Source organism: Pelophylax lessonae (assembly GCF_965119305.1).
Source record: "Pelophylax lessonae genome assembly, chromosome: 4".
NCBI lineage: Eukaryota > Metazoa > Chordata > Amphibia > Anura > Ranidae > Pelophylax > Pelophylax lessonae.
In genome coordinates this window covers 138779650-138803090 of record NC_138771.1, presented here as the reverse complement: position 1 = coordinate 138803090, position 23441 = coordinate 138779650, and the positions used below count along the sequence as shown (strand labels likewise).

The following is a 23441-nucleotide window of genomic DNA, read 5'->3' as shown; positions in this document are numbered from 1 at the left end:
ACATAGATAACATCCTCCTCCTTTGGGAAGGTGATCAGCTATCCTTCGATTCCTTTATGCAAGATATAAATAGGAACAATAGAGGGATTAAGCTAGACTGTTCCAGCAGTACATCACACATCACTTTTCTGGATCTAAATTTGGCTGTGTGTGGAGACCGGTTAACCACCACCACACATTTTTAAAAAAACTGACCTTAATGGCTTTATACCCACAGATAGTTGTCATCACGAGGCCAGGGACAGTTCTTGCGTCTATGCCGGAACTGTACCAACCTTGGGGACTTCCTGTCACAGGCCTCAGACTTAAAATCCAGATTTTTGGATAAGGGCTATAATCATAACAGCCTAGATAAAGCCATTGGAGAGGTGGCTAATATTGATAGATCAACATTACTGGTACCCAATTCACGGAAGAGATGAAATCCTGACTCTTTCAAAAACTCTTTTGTCACCTCCTTTTCAACAAAGCATTTTATTATAAAAACATCATTCGAAAATACTGGTCTGTAATTAAAAATTTTTGGAAAAAAAAAAAAATTACTGTGTTTTGGGTCCAGTATTACCAAATCAACCTAGCATCATTTTTAGAGGTGTCACTTCTCTAAGACATAAAATAGCAAGAACTGTAATTGATGGACCCTCTAGACCCGTTTTCTTTGATATTATTCTTTTGTTATGTGGAATAAGAATTTTCTCTTGTTGTGATACAGATTATTACATTGAGTTAATTGAGATGCTCCATTGTATGCACAGAGTTTTACTTTCATAGAAAATTTGCCACTAGGTGGAGTTCTCCTTTTTTACTCTTTATACTAGTGGTTTATTTTCTAGGTATATTGCAAATGGAAAACCTCTGGCATCATTTTTTACACGTTATTTTTATATATGAAAAATATTCTGTTTTTATTTTTTAATTCTTTGCCGTGTCTGAGATTGTTCGTCTGAGGATTTGGTGGTTTGAACATCACATCTCAACATTGTAACACATTGTAGCGCACCAGACTTTTTTCACTATATTTATTTCCACACATTGGATCTTTGGTAGCAGCACATAAACATTATCAGCGCACTTTCTCACATTTTCAATTGAACATCACATCACATCTGCCTTTCCTCTATATGCATACGATATGGTACTTCCGCCCTTGGTGTTTTGGAATTGCCCATCTGAGGATTTGATATGCGTGACATCATATCCGCCCTTTCTCTCTGTGCATATGATGTGGCATTTCCACCCTTACTGGCGGTTACTGGGAGACCGGCATATAGCTTCTTATTGCAAAGGGGGATAAATAGGCGTGTTGGTCATGTCTGGAACCACGCCCCGGATGACGTCAACCTATGATGAAACGTGTCGGGCGGTGCCAGACATGACATCACCATGCCCCCACAGCCGGCCACAGACTCTATGTGTGAACGCTGGATGCCGGCGCTTGCTTTCAGTTATCGGCTCTTGTGACATGCTCGCTTGTTACATGGTCTATGTAAGTGCAATTTTTAATAAACGTTTTTTAAATTTAAGCAGTATCACGCTATGTGGCTTTCTCCTTTTCCCTGATCATGTGGTTTATACGGGCTCTACTTGGTACATCTTGAGGATTGGCTCTATATTGGTGATACCTGTACATCTGTTTTGGGTCTTTGTGCCTGATATATCCTGACGAGTGATCTACTGGATCCTATTCATTTGTCCTGTTTCCAAGCGATTTGTGGTCTATCCATTAGTTTGGATGGCCATGTGGGTCTGGTAAGCAGCCTATTTATACATCTCTTCAGTCACGGGTGAACGCTTGTCATATTGTGAAGAACTATTTGGACACTCTGCATCTGCTGGGACTTTTGATTCCTTCTAAGTGTGTTGCACACTTTGGGCACTTTTTTTCCTTTATTGGAGGACTCTTTATAGACTTATGATTTGGATTGTATTTATTTTTCTGGGACCTGTAGTTCCCCCAAGACCTTTTTTCAACACATTAATGTTTTCAGTTATATTATTGTGTGGGATTTGTGTCACTTGTATATTAGCGCTACACTTATACAACACTTACTATTTGGACTTTCTTCTATAAGGTCTGTGTATGCAGCTTTTCTGGTCACTGTTCAGTTTTCACATATTTTTTTACTTAGAGCAGAAAAACACCTTGATTTATATTATGCAAGAATTAAAACCTGGAGTACAACATAACTCTGTAGCTGTTTCTACCGGAAGATGTAATGTAGCAAGGGTTGTTGTATGTGGATATTTGGTGCTATTGTGTTTTACACTGTATGAGATCAAAGTATTGAAAACCCCAAGGCATTTTTTTTTATAAGCTTGGGAATTCAATTGCAAACTATATGACTCTCTTGTTAGGTGGCAACATTACTATACTACCCGTAGAAACTGCTTCCAGGTCCAAAATTTGATAGCTAGCAAAATAATGTATACAATGTGTTTAGTCCTTTAATATGACCATCACATGAACACTGCATCCTCATAGTATGTTAGGTGTCGCAGTAAAAGAACATGGTGGTTATGCTCTATTGCTTCAAATATTTGGTCTGCAGTTTTTCCATTTTGGGAACCTCTTTAAAAAGATTACCCAAGACTATCTCAGTACTATTGTTGCAAATAAATGTACGAAAACACAGTTTGTAGCTCTCAGACTTAATTGAAGATCTCTAGTTTGTCTTCATCAACATTTTATTGCACGGTTACTTAAATATAACTATGCAAGAAAAGGAATCCTACTTCAATAATACCAATAATAATATTTTAATAATACCCGTCAACCATGAATTCTGTAACTCAACAATTTAGGGTACCAACATGTCCACAGTCTATAATTTCTTGTTTGAGCTAATTTAAAACAAAATGTCACTTCATCAACAATTTTATTAGCATGACTATGTACACATCCTTTATTTATAGTTTGATTATTTTCTTTTTATCATGCACCCAGCATAGATAATTTGCATTGCAATCTTGGTTTACCTGTTTTACACTTTTTCTACCCATAAAGTGGACCTTTCAGTAACTTTACAAGTCTGCCTGAATAAATTCCTGACTTGTGACAGTACACGGCAATGGTATATTTTTTAACAAAGCTTAACCTATGACAATTAAAAAGCCATCCTTGAGCTCCAGTGCCCCTTTGTCTATGCTGAGACATTGTCACCAATGTGCTTCAGACAAAGGGAAGCATTTCCTCAGTCTCCTCCTTCCCAATGATCAGACTACAAAGACTGCAACTCCGTAACAAGTCACAAGATAATAGGCTGCGGAATGGGACAGACCTGTGCAGACATTTGTGAACACATAACAGTGATAAAGGACGCTAGTGTCCCCTGAATTTGGGCATTGGCACGAAACACGTCAGGGTGGAGCTTTATGCTGGTGTCACACTGCCACTTCCAGTTTCAGAACTGGCAGCCATCTAAGTAAGTGCACTGTGGTATACAGTATGTTTTTACTACTTGGCAAGTGGATTTTTTTTATAGTTTTTATGTGATTCTTATGCATCGGTAATAACTTACTACACTATTACTAACCTGTTTTGGTATTTGGCTCTTTGGCTCCTTGCGTGAGTGCTTCTTTTCCATCTAGTGGTGTTGTGGGCTTTTCCAAATCTTCCCCAGTGGTGGGCTGCTGCTGCTACAGTCAGAGGAACTCAGGTGGATGGATGGAGCTAGATGTCCATAGAGTGGAAGCTGAAAAGTTCATTCCCAAAGTGTGACTTGCTGCATTGGCAACTAGTGAGCTGGTAAGTGCGGACTTATCCACAGTTGCATGTGGTGTCCCTTTTTCTGGATGGTGGAAGCAATAAACTTTGCTGGAGTTAAATTACTTTTTAGTTTATTCATGCATTTTTTGTGTGTGATTTTCACATTTTAATGCACATGGTTTATAGTGGACGTTTAAATTTGTTGTTGCTATATTAAGACGCTGCATCTTTGTCACAGTAGACATTATATAACTGTAATTTCTAAGCCATCATCTTTTTACAGGAAGTCAATGCTGACCCTGTATGTTGCCTGAACAAGGATGGTTCAGTCCACTTTATGAGAGATAAAGCTGATGTAGTCATTGTAAGGGAGTGCTGTGTTTATGTGAGATCACATATTACTAAATGAATGCTGGGTACAAGTTAGATCCCTTAAAATACTATAAAAGTATTGAATTTGATACACATATTACCAGAATAACAGGTGGGCTTCCTGTACAATCAATTTCGGATGTCCCTCCATAAAGTTTCTTCATTTCCTTTCTAGTAAAAATACAAACGTAATGTCAAAGGCATTAGGAATATGATGTTCTAAGCAACGGTGCATTTGGTACATAACATTGTTGTACTGAAGGCAAGGTGACAGAAACAAAAAGTATTGTATTGCTTTTAGAGTCAGAACCTCTGTGAGAATTCTAATACCACATATGTCTTGGGTGCAGATGAAAAGAATATAAGGGACAGTATCCTCTGTGGAAAGACACACCAATAAAAACCCAACAGAAGTCCTAGCTCTTCCCCACTCTATTTAAAAAGGTTTGTCTGGAGTTGGGCTTTCAGTGAAATCAAACTTGTATAATGAGATTGATAGTGATACAAGGTTTGAGATTTATCTTACCTATAGCAGGAAAGTACATGGAACATGTAGATAACACTTGTGAGAGCTGACGGAAAGGTAGCATAAAACCAACACTCTGAAAAAATACAAAAGGAAATGTAATACTATAGGAACGAATAGCCTTTTTACAAACAAGTGGAATGGCAGACTTACAAATTAATTAACCTGACCTTTTAGGAGATATAAGATAAACTTTGTCTGGCCAGAAAACGAAAGATTCACTGTTCCTAGTATCAATGAATCCAGACCTTTCACAGCCTTGGGTGACACCAACAAGTCCACTAAGACAAACTGAAAAGAAAAGCTGTCATTAACTGAATGTATTGAAATTTCCCATGTCTCTTACATCTACCTACTGCAATCCACTTATAATTCAGTTGAGCAGTAGCAGAGATTGCAAGTGCTACTTGGCCCATGTATTCTGTAGTCTAGCTGTGCTCTGAATTTGTTTGGTGAATTGTTTTCTCTTCATTGGAACAACACCCATCAAGAGCTGTTTACCAGCTGGATGATATTTTTATCCTCACAACTTAATTACATTGCATAAATTATTTTGTGTCATGGTATATAAATAATAATGAGAAGAACTTGGAGCAGCCCTAGAGGATCCCCTTGACATTTCTAGGTCTCTGGAAAGCTGACTATGCCAAGTAGCTTTGGCCCTGGAACTGTGCAGGCACCATCAAATAGGAGGTCTTAAACCCAGTGGATCATGCATTTACTGCTAGGCACCACTTGGAGTCTCCCTCATGTTCCACATATTTACTGGTTACATACACTAGATATGTCATACTGACTGTTGAGGAAACCCATATGTCTACTATTATTATCGTTGTTATTTTTTTATTAGGACTGGTTCTTTTTTGTTGATCCTTGTGCATAAGCAACGTAGCAGAATCCTTGAGCATTTGCTTTTGAAGCCTTTCTTCCATCTTTTGGCCCTGGGATATACAGTCTTATACCAGGGCAACATGCTTAGACATGGTTGCAATAGGGCACATATCTAGGAGTTAACTGCAATGTTTGATCCAACTGTATAAGTGTGAGTATATAGTATAATATATGCCATGATTATTGCATGGATTTGATTATGATGATACGGATTTGTTTAACCATACACATTTATGTGTACTGTTCCTATTTTCCCTCGAAGAAGGAATTTGTATGTTCCAAAACATGTTGGATATATCAGTGAACCTTATGTTTGACTGGGTATCTACACCCTGTGACCCACCTGGTTTCCCTGTGTGAACCTATAGTACAAGTGTACTCCTATGGATGGTCAATTTTGTATATTTCTTGCAATGGGATATTTGTCCCTTTTTAATTATCTGAATAAAATTGATTGATTTTATATTCCTATTACTCCATTTACTCTCTGCCTTTAAAGTTCCACCTGGGGGTCCCCTCTTTCTCTGTGTATCAAATAAGAGGTCAGTCACCCACAGTTCAAGGGACCCCTGGCAACCTCTGGAGGAACCCTAGTTGAGAATGGCTGAATTAAACTGTCCAAGTGCTTATGATGACATTTGAACAATCAATTGTTAATGCTAAGTGTTTACAATAAATGGTGGACACACTGGTTCTATGATTTCCACCCAAAAACAAATGCAGTCATCCTACAACAGTATCATACAGTATGTCCTATCTGCCACCTGTGCAGTGTACTGCATCATTGCTAGTGGGGTGACAATTGGTTCAAATGTTTGTTTGAATTAAGATAATTATAGTATATTAAGTCTAAAACTGTTTTATTTGTCCTTATGAATGGTCAACTGAATAATGGTAATTATTTTATGGTAATTTGTTTGAAGTTATCCTTTATGCACGACTTACATTGTACAGGCAGATGAGACAGAGCACTGCTGTCACAATCATTCTTGTGGGAAATTTAAAATGATGGTCCCATTTATAAATCTTCTCTTTGATTGAGCGAGTCTGCACATCTCTATATGTAAAAGAAAAGCTCAAAGTTAGTTTTGTTTGACAGTCTGTAAAGTAATACTGCTTTTCTTTCCAAAATATAATTATTACTTAAACTAAAATTATGGTTTGCTGCCATATGATGACCATGGTACGTTCAGACATGTGGCCCTCTCCCTTACTCCCACAATGCAGCACTAAATGCCCAAGAAACTATTTACCAAGTCCCAGGGCAGCGACGTGTTGACAAAGGCAGAATCCTTAGCACTATAGGGGAATAGAATTGTAGGGGAGAAAAAAAAAAAGGTATGTGCCAGCAACAGGGGGGTGGGTTATTAGAGGCACCTTTTACTTTTCCCTTCATGGGCAAAGTATCTTTTCACTTTAAAGAGGAACAGCTCACATAATTTGTAAAATAAAAAAACATATTTGCCATTCTGAAGCTTCCCTTCAACCACTTTACATATTATTTTATATATACTGTGATTCTGTACTTGCCAAAAATGCTGCAGAAATCTTGCTCCACTAAGTCTGGTTGCAGCCATTTTAACTGAAGCTGCTGCCTGTTCACTTCCTGGATTTACACACACACACAGAGGCACACACACACACACACACACACATATATATATATATATATATATATACAGACACACACACACATACAGTATATACAGACACAGATGAAAAAGATGAAAAATCATGTATCTCTGCAGTCTCCTGTTATCTCTGCCCTCATCTAGTCCTCTCCAGCTCTGCAGCTCTCCTTGGCTCTACTATGACTCATTCCTCCTCCCTTGCTGGCAAACTCTCACGAGAGTGCAAGAGGGAGTTGTGCATGATGTCATTAGCCTAGGCTTATTACCAGACAAGGAAGAGGAAGTGGGCTGTCTAAGGTATTTACTGGCAGAAAAAAAATATTTTACTATCCAACAAAACAAAAAGGGCAGAAGATTTAATAGATGGAAAGATGAAAAAAATGACTGAAGGGCCACTTTAAGCATATACTGTATATTTTCCCTGGCAAAAATATTAAGTCTGTTTCTCTAAAATAGAAACAATATATATTGTTTGTCATTCTAAATGCATAAACTGAGAGCCTAGACAGAATATTGTGCCAGGTGCAAAACAGACTCACTTTTCTGGCGTTGGTTTCAGGAGGTGTCTCACATAGTTTTTTAAGTGTTCAGGCAACAATGGCTCTTCTTCCTCCTATGACAACAAATGTGGTCACTTACACATCCAGGATGTGTTACTTACAGTTTGGGTAAAGGGTTGTGGACAAGAACATATACTGTATATAGTTACATTTGGTTCTTTTAAACTTTCATATATACCTACCTTACTCCCTACTTGCCTATAAATAGACAGAACTGATGTAACCAGTATTTGTAGAAATCTTCCCATGAGAAAAATACAGCAAGCCAGAGATGGGATTGGAGTAAGTATGAGGATGATAGACTCCTACGGATAATTACTCAAGGTTAGATATACTTTTTTTGGCAATGCTGGAAAGACAAACAACATTATTACATAAGAAAATTACATGGGTGGAACTTAAATTCAATTTGTATGCACATGACAATGCAATTATCAGGCTTACAATTACATATACACACAACTGGCCCTAAATATTATTCTGATGAAGAAAATGCACGTATGTGGTCAGAATGAATTCTAAAAACTGAAGTTCATTGCATGTCTAAGTCTGAGATATCTGGGGGAAAGATAATGGTCACTATAGACTTTAAGAAGAGAACATACATGCAGGCATAAATGTGGCATCACCACCCCTCCTCTTTACCTTGCCCAGAGAACCCGTTGTATTTGTTGAAAAAAATACATGGTGTTCTGTGAATGGTGGTGGTGCCATGCAAGTGAACCCCTGTGGTCACTGTGCACATGGGAAAACACTCAGCACAGGATCTGGAAGATCACTGCCATCGCTGCAGCAGCATAGACTACCACAGTGATTGTCAGTTTCCTCAGCAGTGCCTCAGCTATGAAATATGCATATTTACATTGGTCCAAGTTGGACCAATGTGAGTATGCAATACACATCATACCTAGAGCTCAGCTTTAAAAATTGGGAAATGCAGTACTGAGGGCAAACTCATAAGTTGTTACCTAGATCTGAGTCACCTTCTTTTAGAAATTCATATCCCTCTTTCTTAAATTTCCCAAGCCCAAAGGCTGCACCAAAAATGCATTTTGGATATATTTAATAAAGCAGTTCCATACAGTATTTAATTCAAATATCCTTTATTGTCATTGACATATTATTCGGAAGGCTGTAGTGGGAAATATATCAACATATATACCAACTATACAATGAAAATTATAGGCTAATTATCTATAGGCATGAGCTCAGGTTAGGGTCCAACATGAGTTTGAGCCAAACTGAAGTAGTTCTCAGTTTGTGAAAATGGCAAACTAACGTGACAGTTTGCCAATGTATGAGCAAACTAACATTAATGCACTTTCTGGCCTCTGATCTGTGAACTTAAAGGATAAGTTAACCTTTGGGAAAATGCTACATGTTCCACCCGTTTTGAGGGTGGAACATGTTCCCACTCCTGCAGCCTCTCCCTGACCAGCCGCCTCTAGTGAAAATGAGCCAAGGATCTTCTCCCCAAACTCGCTGTCATAATTTAAGAAAAAACACAGCCGTGCAGGGCTCACACACCTGGTTGCATCATTCATTCACAGAGTTCTGTGAATGGGGGAACTACAAGTACCAACCGCCTTTACGGCTATCGGCTTGTAGTACTCAGTGAACTACCAGGGCACTGTTGAGCACTCCAGGTAGTTTATTGTTTCTTCCTGTCATTGTGTAGCTGCTTGCTTGTATGAGGTCCAACCAGACAGCTTGCAGGAGTCCTGCATTGCACCCACAATGAACAACAATAAATAACACATTATAATTTTAATTTCTTGAGTAAATCTGCCTGGTGTCTACCTCTGAAACTGTTGTCCCATTACAATATGAGCACAGAGTCTGAGTAATTTTTCTGTGAAATAAAACATTGCCAATTGCCCAATGTCATTGCCTGAATATAGCCATATTTGGTCAGTTATATCAGCACTGTTCTGGCCCCTTTGTTTACATGACTGGGGATTCCAATCCAGCAAATGAATAGGGCCAGGTGACATTGCTCGTTGCCAAGGACACAGCAGGTGTCAGAACCCACATCGGAATAGGAGTGGAGGCCCCGATACTGCCTTTTATGAGAATTAGCTTTTTGTTACACCATGACAAGTGAGTGCAATGTATGATGGTTTATTGGAAATAAAATTATTTCAGACATATTGCACTAGTGGGGATATCTTTTTGTTTTCCACATATTTGGGAGAAACTGTGCAAGAGGGCGACCTCACTGGATTTGGGACCATCCCTGACTCGGTTTGACTGTTCCTATGTGGAGTTGTTACATACATGCGAAGTGTGCTCATTTATGAGAGTAAGTGAGCATATATATCCGGTGAGTGGCCATTTCTTACTGACCCCCTGCACTTGGTGGTGGATATGTGGTGACCCTCCCAGACGACACGGAGCTTTGGCGTTTCTGCAGTATACATCCAATGCTTCTTGCTAGCAATATATCGGACTTTTTAAGTGTTTGAATTGATGTTCAGATTTATTGGTCAATAGACTTATGTGAATAATCAACTAATGACTATGAGGACTGAATCACTTTCCGCACTGTCACTTTAGGGGATATCCATGGTTTATTGCATTTAGGAACTTTTTTAGATTGTTTCAGCGCTACTATTATTTCTATACATGGTCATCAAATATTTTCAATATTTCCTATATTTTCAATATTTGCCTTAAGTAGCAGCTATCAGTGGGATTTCTCTTTACCAGCTGTGCGCTGGTGCATCCTAAAGCGCGGAGATAATCATACAGCTTGGGCGGGAGACTGAGGATTATTTATTATATAGGTGTCAGAACCCACTGCTTCCTTAACAGTCATTGACAGAGAGTGACTTCTCTGGTTGCAAAGGAAGAGGCAGATGGTTCCTCACAATCACTGCTTCCTTAGCAATAATTGACAGAAAGCTGTCGCAAATAGGTTTTTTTTTGTGTAAAATAATGCACTCTCTGTGACGGAACGTCTGGCACTCAGCCTGGATGCTTCAGTCAATATACAGCTTCCTCCAGTCTGGAATAAGGAGCCAGGTATTCTAGCTGAATATTGCACCCAAGGACTAGACGACATTAGCTTAGGTGCAAACTAGAACTCACTTTAATATAAACTCACACAGAATATATATATATATATATATATATATATATATATATATATATATATATATATACTACACAATATTAGATAAGAGCTTGATCACATTAGTATAAACAGTATGCTAATAAACCACTAGTCACTTAAAACAAGCTTAGGTGCCAAGACTATTTGGCACCAGATCCCCAGTAAGACCCGTAAGTAAGACCAAAGTAAGTAAGTCCAAATCTCTAAAAGGGTTAGCAGACTGACAGAAACAATAGGTGACTCAACTCAATGAACAATGGGAAATTACAGCTAGGATGCACACAATGGGACAGACACACTTAATAATAAACACAAAACACCTTAATAAACAGAATGTAGTAGAAGACCCAAGCATCAGGGTGTTTTGACCTGATTATATTAACATCTGCTCTGAATCTAAAAGGGGGTTTAAGCAGTCAATGCTTATTTTTGCATAGAGACCCCAAATCTGTGTCCAGGTCCTCCATTGCTCAGAGTCTGTGTGTTTAGGGGAGACAAGGACCTAAATCTGAAGTAAAAATACTCCAGAGATCCCCCAGGATCACACCTTTCAAAGACTAGAGCCCCCTCAAAAGCCAGGGCCCATAGTCACTTGGCAAGAGGCCACCTTGAAGACTCCTCCAAAAGCCCCTGTCCTGGTTGGATCTGTCACACTCTCATTTTGATTTCTTGATTTAAACCCACCTGGCACATTTCTCTTCAATTGTTGCCTACAAAAGCCATTTACTACTTGAGTATGGAGTCAATACAGTTTTGGTGCTTTTATTTTTAAATAAAACACTGTCTATTGTCCAGTGTTATTTCCCAAATATGACCATGTGGTATCCCTTTGTTTACCTGGCCATGGAGCAAATGAATGGAGCCAGGTGACACTACTGGTTGCAATGGACATGGCAGGTGGCCGACACCTGCTTCTCCCTTAGCAATCATTGATAGAGGGTGATGTTATTAATTACTAAGGACTTTCTTTACAAGCATTGATAAGAAGGTGTCATATATAGTAGTAGAAGCCTTGTACAGCCTACTAAAGCATCTTACATATTTGTGCATCAAATCTGTACGACTTTAGTGTCTTTTTATATGACATAATACACTCTAATGTTCATTTCATGAATTCAAAACTGCCACCGTCTACCTCTCAAACTCAGCATAATAAAGCCAATTACATCGTTTGCATTGAGTCTGTACAATATGTGTGGCTTTTTCTGTAAGATAATACACTTTCATTTTGATTTCTTGATTAAAACCTGCCTTGGATCTTAATGTCTACTTGGTGCCTCCCTCTTATACTTTGGCCTACTGAAGCAGCTTACATAGTGTGCATCGAGTGTGTACAACTTCTGTGTTTTTTTCTGTGAAATGATGTACTCTCATTTTAAATTCTGGATTGAAACCTGCCTTGGATCTTCCTGAAAATTGCAGCAAACTAAACCAGTTTACATAGTGTGCATTGAATCTGTACATTTTTTGTGTTTTTTCCAGTGAAATAATACACACCAATTTTAATTTCCTACTTAGAAGCTGCCTGATATCTGCCGCTAAAACTGGACTACTAAAGCCACATACTGTACATAGTGTGCACAGAGTCTGGCTTTTGTATCTTAAATAATATACTCAAATTTGGGGGGGTTTTTTTCCTACCCTATTGCAGCCTAATAATCTGCCCATATACTATGCATCAACTGCACAATATTTCTGGCTATTGTTTGTGAAATAATACACTCTTCTTTTAAATTTCTTTATAAAACCTGCTTCGTCTCTCCCTGTGAAAATGTGACCTAATAAAGCTGCTTGAATTCTGTTCATCAACTGTAGAATATTTCTGGCTATTTTCTGTGAAATATTGTTTTGTTAGATAAAAATAAAGATTTTTTTTATTTTTATTAAATTCATCTGTCTGTGTTTCTGCATTAATTATTATTTCCTTTTCTTATTTATTGGGTTCCATGAGTGAGACATACTGTACGTATACATTTTAACAATAAGTGTTTTATCTTAAGTGTCGGGTGGACACTTTTAAAATGTGAGTGATACAATTGTGTTTTTTTTAAAAACTGATACAGTGTTTATGGATTTATGCTATGTGGATTCTCCTTCTTAAAATGACATACCTCCATACATCTCTTTGAGAGAGCCTGATTATAAAGACGGGAATATCAACTACAGAGTTAAGAGCTGGTCTGCTGGACATTTCAAAAGAAGGCCTTGAAGCTGGTTTATAACTTTACCAGCCACTCCGTCTGGTGAGTCAGTTTGGGGTGATTGGTGGAAGGATTGCACAGGGTGTTTGCACAGATTTGCCTGTTGAAAATTTTTGCACATTGCTACCTGCACTTTTTTGCACTTTTTTTCCTTTTGTCTGGGACTTTATGGAATATGGGACAATTTTTGCAGCCTCTGATTTTTGGATCACTTTATTATGACATTTGATTTTGGATTCACAGTAAATATACAGTATTTGTAATGCAATATAGGAATTTGTAGTTTATGATTGCATTTTTATATGTAATATTTATTTTTCTTGTGGCACTTATTCATCAGTCCTTTATAAGAGTGATTGTTTATAATAATTGTTTACAATAGTTGCACTGGCAGTTTAGGATAGAGGACAAATAAATTGTTAATAGGGGATAATTAATTTAATTATCTCCACTTCATCAACTAGGGGAGTGTAGATCTGCGATGACTGATTTTCTCATTACTCTGATGTTTGGAATACCTGCAGATAGTAGCAGCGGTCATAAATAATAAACCCCTTTTTTTTTCTTGTTGCTTGTAACTATTGATAACCCAGGCGCCAGATCCCTTTTCTGTTATTGCAAGCTCTTGCTTAGGTCTAGGACTTTTTTTTTTTAAGGCACTGCCATCCATGCCAGCAAGGGCAGCCTTACAATGAAAAAAAACAAAAACGATTTAAATAAAAAATATTTTTATATAAATAAGTATTTACATTTTTAAATACAAAATACTGTTTACAAAAATAAAACATAAAAAATAACCTACTATTTTTGTATGTAGAACTTCTGTCACACACAAAGGGCAACTTTGACTGTTTTAGTTACAAGTGTCAAACCAAAGCTACCTTGTACTAGGGCAAACCCCCTTTAGATATGCCTAAAGTGCAGTGGATCTCGCTACCATCAGGAAAAGCAGCTGATTCTTTGCCATGTAGCCTCACAGTGGGGCACGTTGTGTGATGGTTCTTTGATGGTTGCAGTAGATCCCTTGTATTGCGGAAGGGTGAAACACCCCCATTTGATGCTGACACCACCAACCCTCCTCTTTCTCTCCAATAGCACCCCAACCCCCCTCCTTCTCACCAACAGCACCCCAACCCCCCTCCTTCTCACCAACAGCACCCCAACCCTTCTCCTTTCTCACCAACAGCACCACAAGCCTCCTCTTGCTCACCTGCATAGCCAGCACCCCAACCCTTCTCTCTAGTTCTCTTCTGCCTTCTACTCTCATTCCACAGTGCCTGACACCGTGGTGTAGCACAGGCCACAACAAAGGCATAAAGGGTGTTAGGCAAAACTGGCATTAAGACACTGGGCATAAGGGTGATTTGGGAACATTTTTGCCTTCTGCTTCTGCAGCTTGCCCCTCTCATTTCCTGCTGCCTGCCCTTCCCTCTGAATTGTGGAAGGTTGGGCAACCTTTTTTTTGCACATGGAGTAAGGAGGTGTATAGGCCTAGGAATGTCTTTTTTTGATAAAGTTGAATTCCCGCCTAACGCTGTCCAAGCTTTAAAATGCCCCCCTCCTCCTGCTACCTATTCTGCCTACACAAAAAAGATGTGTATACTTATCTACTTTTAGTCTGCTCTGGTCCAGTCATGTGATCCCACAGCTCTGGTTTCCCTATGTCAGTGAGCAGCAGCTGCAGGGGAGAGGGGGGAGCACTGACAATGGCTGGGATAAAGAAGTCTATCAGTAATGTCACAGCTCATGAAATTCCCAACTGCTATCAGTGCTCCCTCCTTTCCCCTGCATTTGAAGCTCACTGACAGAGTGGAGCCAGAGATGCGGGATCCCATAACCGGACTGAAACAGACTAAAAATAAGTGAGTATACACATCTTTTTTTATGGAAGTTAATTATTCTCGGCGTAACATCATCTCAAAGCTTGGTGGGAGCAGCACCTCAATAAGACAAGTTGGCAGCAAAAGACATGTCCTCCTCATTTCCCAAGGGAGCATAACAGCCACTTTCTTTTAGAGTGCTCCTAATGCACCATTATCCTCTAATTTGTTCCTCAAGGCCCTTAGCAGCCATCTTCTTTTAGAAAAGGAAAAACTCAATAGTGTTGACATCCTTTTAAATTAAATGTATTGAAGGAATAAATCAAAAGCGCTCACATTTAAAAGGTGCTATAGTGCACCACTCCAACAACAGCCTTCAATCCCGAAAATATCGTGGTTGTATGGTGAGAACAGCAGCCTGATCCGCTTGTGGCAGCCGACGGCCTTACTGACTCATTCAGTGCAGCGTTTCGTCAGTTCTTGCCCCTTCCCTACGCGTGACGACACAGGGACCACGTGTCTTCATCAGGGGATGGTGCACTATAGCACCTTTTAAATGTGAGTGCTTTTGATTTATTCCTTCAATAAATTTAATTTAAAAGGATGTCAGCACTATTGCGTTTTTCCTTTTCATGTGGTATACGTATGATGGTTAATGGAAGGAGCTGTCTCTTGTGAAGGATCCACACCCAGGAAGGCTAAACAGATTCCATTAAGCGCTGTTTGACTGTAGCTTAATTGTTAAGTCGCACTGCATAAGGTTAGCCCTGACTCACAAGAGGGTGCACAGTTTGCTGTGAAGAATTATCACTGTGTCACCTTGAAGCACTTTATTGTCTGTACATACTCATCACTATTGGCACTTTTTGGAAGAAGCTGCATTTGTACCTGCACTGGTTTACCAAGATTATGTTTGCACATATGGACTTTGCACATATTTATTAATAGTGGTTATTTGCATACGCTTAGCACTATTGGCAACTTTGAAGAGGCCATACCTGCACTAATTCAACTAGGATGGACTTTTTGCACAAATTGGTCTTTTTTCACATGTTATATTATTTGTGATTTCTTACCTTCACATTTGGCACTTTATAAATTCTTTAATTAATTCTTCATTTATTTATTTTTTATATGGAAACTATTTATTCACACCAGTCTATTTAGCCTCTTTTTAACACAATATCTATTGGTGTTTATAATTATTTATTTTTAGTTTTATGATCATATATATTTGATGCCCACTGATTTTTTGGATCATTTTAATCACCAATTTGGTTCACCATTTATTGCGCAGCATTTTTTGATAAAGTTATTTACACTGTGTGAGATAGTGGAGTGCTTGCGGCAATTAAATCATTATCTAGTTGCTCGTAGGATTTACCGATTGCCTCAAACTAAAATGGCTGCTATGCGCCCATGAAGAGGAGAAGGGGAGGAATATGCTGCATTAGCATTAGGAGCTAATTAGGAGCACTCTAAAGGAAAGTGGCTGTTATGCGCCCCTGGGAAACGAGAAGGACATGTCTTTTGCTACTAACTTGTCTTATTGAGGTGCTGCTCCCACCAAGCTTTGAGTCATGTGTTGATTGATTCATACATTTGTTACCCAATTGCTGTTACATTTATGGCTGACGTGCTGCAGGCTACAGAGGCTGGAAACAATTCTTTAAATAAAGGCTTGCACTGCAGAAGCCTTTTGATTTGCTGTCTATTCAACTGCTTGTGTACTGTCCTAAGGCTGCTCAGTCTATCCCAAACACATAACTGAAGTCTATATTCTTAATATTTTGGGATTAATTGGGGATACAGGGATACTGGGATAGGAGGGGTTTGGTAATTGTGGGGCTGTGTTGTTTCAGTGTTTTTGTCAACTTATTCTTTTTTGGAAGAGTAAACTTTTCTATAGCTTTTAAATATCTTGTAGCTCCCCCTTCCACCATTCAAATCAGGCCTATTACTGCTGGATAAAAAAAAATCAGGAGTCACAGACAAAAGTAATGATACAGATTCGGGTTCTGATGCTGTATTTAAGCCAAGCAGTGACGTAAAATTTAAAAAATCAAGTACACATCCAAAATATGTGATACTAAAATATGGTGTCACTGATGCTGTCCATGTGAGTCATAATATTCCATAACACCACATACAGCTGGACCATTTTCACTGCCATATGCCATATGGTGGGTTTGAGGGGGGAGGGCCGCACATACTTCCAGAGGCTGCAGCCACCAGGTGTGTGTGTAAATATGACAAGCCGACTGTCGGCTGTCAGATGGATCACTTCCATTCTTCCCGTCCCAAACTTTTTGTCCATTATGTGATAGCAAAAAAAGTTTAGTAAAAAATGTAAACAAGTGTAAAACATTTTAAGTTAAACCTAAGCACAAAAAATACCCCCAATAAAATGTTTAAGCCACCCACATACATGCACGTATTAAAGTAAATGCACATTTCGGGGGCCGCTTAAGCATGAAAACATTCTATGCACTACACATGTTAAATATCGTGCACTAGATCCAGTGCACACTGGAGTGAGAACAATAATCTGAGGCCCGTTATTTACAGTTAACACTAAACTGATGACCTGTAGTAGCTTTAAAGTGTTGCCTATGAGTATATAAGAAACCGAACTTTGTCACTGTTTCATGGGCGCACTCAATTTTAATGCTTGACATGTTGGGTATCTAGTTTCTTGGTGTAGCCTCATCTTTTATATTTTACCAAAAATTGGGTAATATAGTGTGTTTGTGTTCTAAAATTAACTTTAGTGTAGTTTCTTACTGAAATTTGCATTTTAAAACCAGTCCGCTAATACTGTTACATAAAAAATTGGAACAACAATTATTTTATTCTGTAGGGTGTCTGTTTTCAGAAAATATATAATGTTTTGAGATTTTACATAATCTTCAGGCCTAAAATATTTTTTTAAACATGTGGGAAAAAAATGCAAAAATTGCTTTGGAAGCAAAAGGGTTAAAGGAATCTTCGAAATAAGTGATTAAAAGGATTGGTATATTTCCTGTTTTGCTCTTAAAGTTGCATAAAAAAGGAGAACCCCCTCCACGCTGTATGGTATTTTTTATTTCCTTATTGGTCAGTGTCCCCTATGGCAGTTCCCATCATCCCATATCCTATGATAATCTCTTATCTATTACCTAAAAATGTCCAGAATTGATTTTTTTTTAGATCTCGCTCCCCATAGGCTTTAACGGGGTTCAGAATAAAGCTTGCCATTTGTAGACCTTACGATGGGTTTGACCAATGGCCTGCTACCTGAAATTAGGCTTATTAAATCATCCCTAGTTGATTGTATAATAGTTGTTTCAGTAAGGTTCTGTGTACCTATATCCTGTTGGTATGAATTCTGTTTCATTAAATGGCCTCATATCAGAAACATAGCATTTGGACTAGTACACTTCAATTTAAAAATACCACATTTATAGCTTAATAAAAAAAGAAAAAAAAAACTCACATAATTTGTTCTGGGACATTCAAACATATCTGCCAGTTGTACACAAAACCTGCAAGAAAATTAAAGTATGTCAGTCTTTCCAAATATACCAATTTGTGCTGTGAAAAGTTTCCAGCCAACCAGTAGTGAAGTCTCATAATGACGTATCTGTACAGAGTGTAAAAATATACACACTAAGCAGCATGTCTGCTATTTTTATTTATTTATATTAGGTACTTATATAGCGCTTTCAATTTACGCAGTGCTTTACATCCACCATAGTGGCCAACATTTGAAAAAAATTTCCAGGGACACTTTTCAGCACAGCTATCAATTACTTACCTCACCCACTTCCCTGAAGCTCCGCCCACTCTGCATAATTAATCTCCGCCTCCTTATCAGATTATAGGGTCTACATAATCTGAGAATTACAGGAAATTGAAAAGGGAATTTCAAACTTAAGGCCAAAGTAGCAGAGTTGGAATAATTCTCCCATTCAGCTGCACTACTTTTGCCTAAAGTTTAAAATTCTCATCACAATTCCCTGCAATTCTAAAGTGTCAAAGGTGCTCAGGTGTGACCATACAAAAATGTAATATGTAAATATAAATAAAGTGGAAGGTGTAAATAAGTACGATAAAACCTAATTATACTATCTGGTATAATTAGGTTTTAGTGGCACCAGGCGGCACTATTACGTAAATGCGCATGCGCCCGGCCGAGCTTATACGAGCATTTTCATGAGCCCGGCAGGCGCATGCACAGTTACGATGTCGGCCCACAACCATTTTTTTTTATGGGCGCCGTAAGGGGCATTTAGGGGCTGCCCGATTAACAGGCGCTTGCCAGGACAATGTCAATTGCCCGGGACAGGCTCCTACTTGCCGGGACTGTCCCTGCAAAAACAGGACAGTTGGCAAGTATGATATACATTGTAAATTGACATCAGTCCCTGCCCTCAAGGAGCTTACAATCTAAGGTCCCTAACTCACATTCATACATACACATACTAGGGCCAATTTAGACAGGAGCCAATTAACCTACCAGCATGTCTTTGGAGTGTGGGAGGAAACCCATGCAGGCACAGGGAGAACATGCAAACTCCAGGCAGGTAGTGTTGTGGTTGGGATTCGAACCAGTGACCCTTATTATCACATACCCTTAACTGATAATTACCCCTCCATTCTGCAGGCCTAAAAAGAAGCCTAGCACATTTGTATTCTTTTGCCCCATTCACCACATTATACAGTGCATAATGAATTTGAATGTTCAGCTTGGAAAGTGTTCAGATGTTCCATATTATTCAGCTCAAATGTAAAATAACCATTATTTGGGAAAACTTGTAGTGTTTCTGTAAATACTGTATGACACATGCAGCACTGGTTTCGAAAAATCTGCTGACAGGGTTTATGTACAGTCGTTGATCAGTAGCTTTCACAGCTGTTCGAACACAAAATGACTGTTTTTCGAATGTTATATTCAATATACGGTGCTAATTGTTATCACTTACCAGCACAGGGAGTAGCAGAATCCCAGGGTTGATCCTACCAGTCTGTTGTTAGTAGATAAGCAGGCAAAGAAAGGATAATAGTCCAGCCCGACCTCCAGTGCAGACAGTAGATAGACTAGTGCTAAGAAGAAGAAAATAAACTGCCATCATTTTCTTGAAGTATTTGTAAAATTTTGTGGCAAAGAATTTAAAATGACAGAATGTCCATCAACGATTACGTTCTTAAATAGGAACCACATGTTTTGGTAGCTGTTGTCCTCTAATTATATGGAATAGCCTAAAAGCTGTCAGAATAATTTTTATTTCAGCCATGTACTGTTAGTCAAAGGACTAGAATTCCAATTATCATCCCATGGGTATAGCTACCTATGTAGTGCATCATCAGGATGGTAAAATATGGTGCTCTGCCAGAATGTACAAATGACTCAGGACAACCTACCAACAGCAGTTCCATTTTATAAAATTGTTTAACTACTTCTGGACCGGAAGGTTTTACCCCCTTAATGACCAGGCCATTTTTTGCGATACGGCACTGCTTTACTTTAGCTGACAATTGCGCGGTCCTGCGACGCTGTATCCAAACAAAATTTAAGACCTTTTTTTCCCCATATATAGAGCTTTCTTTTGGTGGTATTTGATCACCTGTGCGATTTTTATTTTTTGTGCTATAAACAAAAAAAGAGCGACAATTCTGAATAAAATATATATATTTTTTACTTTCTGCAATGAAACATTCCCAATAAAAAAAAATATAAAAATCAAATTTTTTCATCAATTTCATTATGTATTCTGCTACATATTTTTATTTAAAAAAAAAAAATCCCAATAAGTGTCTATTGATGGGTTTGCTCAAAAGTTATCACGTCTACAAACTAGGGGAATAATTTATGTAATTTTTAATTAATTTATTTATGTTTTACTAGTAATGGCGGCGATCAGCGATTTTTAGCGGGACTGCAATATTTCAGCGGACAGATCGGACCCCTAACTGACAATTTTGACACAGGATCCTTGTGTTCATCACTGGCAGAACAGCGGTCTGCCATATTTACATCGGCAGACCGCCGTTCTGTCTCCACGGGGAGCGATCGCAGGGGTCTGGTGGACATCATGGCCACCGGACCTGCTGATTGGCTCCTCCTGTGGCGCCTCCGGAGGTGCACACCCACCCCCACTAGCTGCCCGGCGAAACAACGTGCAGGTACGTAATTTCGCAGGACAGAACCGACCTGCCGCAGCTGGTCAGGAAGTGGTTAAGTAAAAACTTTTGTATAGGTTGCCTTGATCCTTTTAGTCTTTTCTACAATCACAACCTTGCTGAAAGTGGTTGGAATTGCCTGAAAACTGATCTTCCAAGGACTCGGCTCACTTAGCAGAGTGTGTTTGTGGCTTTTTGCCCACTTTTATTTATCCAGACATCAAAACAAACAGTATTCTGCCCGTACAGGGGTTGTTTAGCAAAACAATGAATACAAACATGTTTCAGCATCATTCATTCTAATTTTGTCGCACAGCTCTGTCTATTCCTCCCAAAGTGCTGGTTCACATCAGGAATCGCACAGGAGCGTGTTCCGTGTTCTTGTGTGATTCAGCGCGATTGTGATTTTAGGCCTATTCATTTGAGTTGGCTGAAGTTGCAATAGATGCATGCACTAATTTTAAAAACACACTGCAATGGGATCACATTGTTTTGCGATACTATGCGATCCGATGCTAGCAAACTCTTTGTGTTTGCAATCTGCATTTGGAGTGTTCATAGGAAGCTATTGACACCTTACACATCCAGTGCATTTGGAACGTGGTACCAAGGAATGTGGGTTTCCCAAACCATGTTCCGGGGCTAATGGGCACTAAGACAGAGCTGCCTCAGTCTCAGCCTCTTTGCCATCAGACCCTAGAATGGACCGGTTGTCTGCTGCTCACACACAGATTGCTACATGCTTAGCTCAGTCACACAGGCTGGTTCTCATGTGGACTACATCTGTCCTTTCACAGCATCTAACTCTCACACTCAGATCTGGCTTGGCGGCCTGTCTGTGCAAGACACACAGGCATAGACACACACTCCCCACCTGTCAGGCTTCAATTAGTTCTCACTATGCATAGGAGAAAGGAATAACTAGAAAATACTCTCTTTTATGGTCAACATGCAGCTATCCTCAATCAGTCCCTACCTGTTAAGGGACCTTTTCCCTTCTGAAACAAAAACTATCTGTACCTTTACACAGTGACAGTCCGTCCACCTATCAAAATAAAAAGGTCAATAGAACAGTCATTTCATTTGCAGGTCACTATGGCTGAGGAAAAAAAAACATTCTGGAGAATCCAAAAAGTGTGTCTATGAATTCTGTCATGCTTCTGCGTGATCACTGTTAGTGCTTGCCCCAAATACATGCACCTGTTGGAAATTGGTACATGGATTTTGGGCAAGCACTGACATAAGTCATCCCAGGGCACACTGAGGCTGGAATGTCCAAAAGTGCAAAGGCCAAGAAGGTATGTACGTGGGCAGATCCTGATGTGGATTTAGAGACCCTAGTTCTCCATAATGTCCGCTCCCTTGGGATTTACAGTTAGCAGTGGGCAAATCCATAGTTAATAGACAGCCTGAATTGGCTATGGATCTGCCCATGACTGCTGTCAATCACAAGCAGAGGGCAGACTTGATGGGGATGCCGCTCACTCTCAGCATCGCTGGTTGCTGAGAACCTGCCAGCTGTGAAGCCAACAGCATCCTTGACAACCAGTGACAGGTGAAGAAGGGAGGGGGTCTCGGCAGCAAACAGGTATACAGTTGCCTACCTAAGGTAATTATTTGTAATGTAATGTAGAGTACATGGCCGGTGTTGCAGGGGTATATAATTTTGTGTCCTGTGACGTGTCTTCCCCTTTATTACTCATTTCCAACCTCTGAAGTGATATATACAAGAGAAGACTGTACCAAGTGGCTGTCCAGGGATGGGAAGCAGTGAACACTGGCTGTGTCAACTTGTAAGCTGCAATTGTGGAAGGGTTACCCTTTAATGGGACCCCATAACAGGTGGGACGGGACTGTGGACATTATCTGAGAGTGACTTATCCTTTTTTCAGGCATGGACAGCACCCTGTTGTACAACACAGCACAGCCAATAACGTTCTTTATGGAAGAGAATAAACATGTAAATGAGGATAATTATGTAGAGTCGGTTGTAATACATCGAAGATCTAAATAATATTGTCTCTTCAGTAAAAAAGTTACTGTCTAAGAAGAACTGTTTGGTCTGATTTACTTGGGGAAGAGGAACCAAGTGTGTACTTTATTAATGTATTCATGCTGTTTTCATGGCGTATTAAAAGAACTGGAGAACATAGAGTAACATCTTAAAGTAAACCCTTGTGGTTATGAAACAGAGTGTAAATTACAGTAAACCTTTGGGATTATGAGCTGGGGAGTGTCAAGAAAGAGGAGCAAGTTCAGGTGTGGAGCTGTGGTGGCCAGCAATGGAGATTATGCAATTAAAGGTGGCAGGGAATGGGGCACTCTACTGTGCGGCAAGATCCCTATCATAGAAAGTAGCACTTTTGGCACTGAAGAAGAGGGTTCTCCCTTGAAACGTGTCAGCCATGCCATTGTGGACGCCATCATGTTATCCAGCAGCATAGGAGTATCCTGGAG

General features: G+C 39.3%; 1 protein-coding gene across 1 annotated transcript in view; it reads right to left on the bottom strand.

Moving 5' to 3' along the window:
• Window positions 1-23441, bottom strand: part of LOC309552556 (stimulated by retinoic acid gene 6 protein-like) — a gene marked incomplete at both ends in the record, with an annotated part of 66662 nt that overhangs the window by 30670 nt on the left and 12551 nt on the right. The window contains 8 exons of the mRNA XM_082253509.1: window positions 4180-4249; window positions 4605-4680; window positions 4775-4895; window positions 6441-6552; window positions 7666-7739; window positions 7869-7991; window positions 18298-18346; window positions 19787-19907. Of these exons, the coding sequence (XP_082109635.1) occupies window positions 4180-4249; window positions 4605-4680; window positions 4775-4895; window positions 6441-6552; window positions 7666-7739; window positions 7869-7991; window positions 18298-18346; window positions 19787-19907 (746 nt within the window). The remainder of the gene's footprint in view (window positions 1-4179; window positions 4250-4604; window positions 4681-4774; window positions 4896-6440; window positions 6553-7665; window positions 7740-7868; window positions 7992-18297; window positions 18347-19786; window positions 19908-23441) is intronic.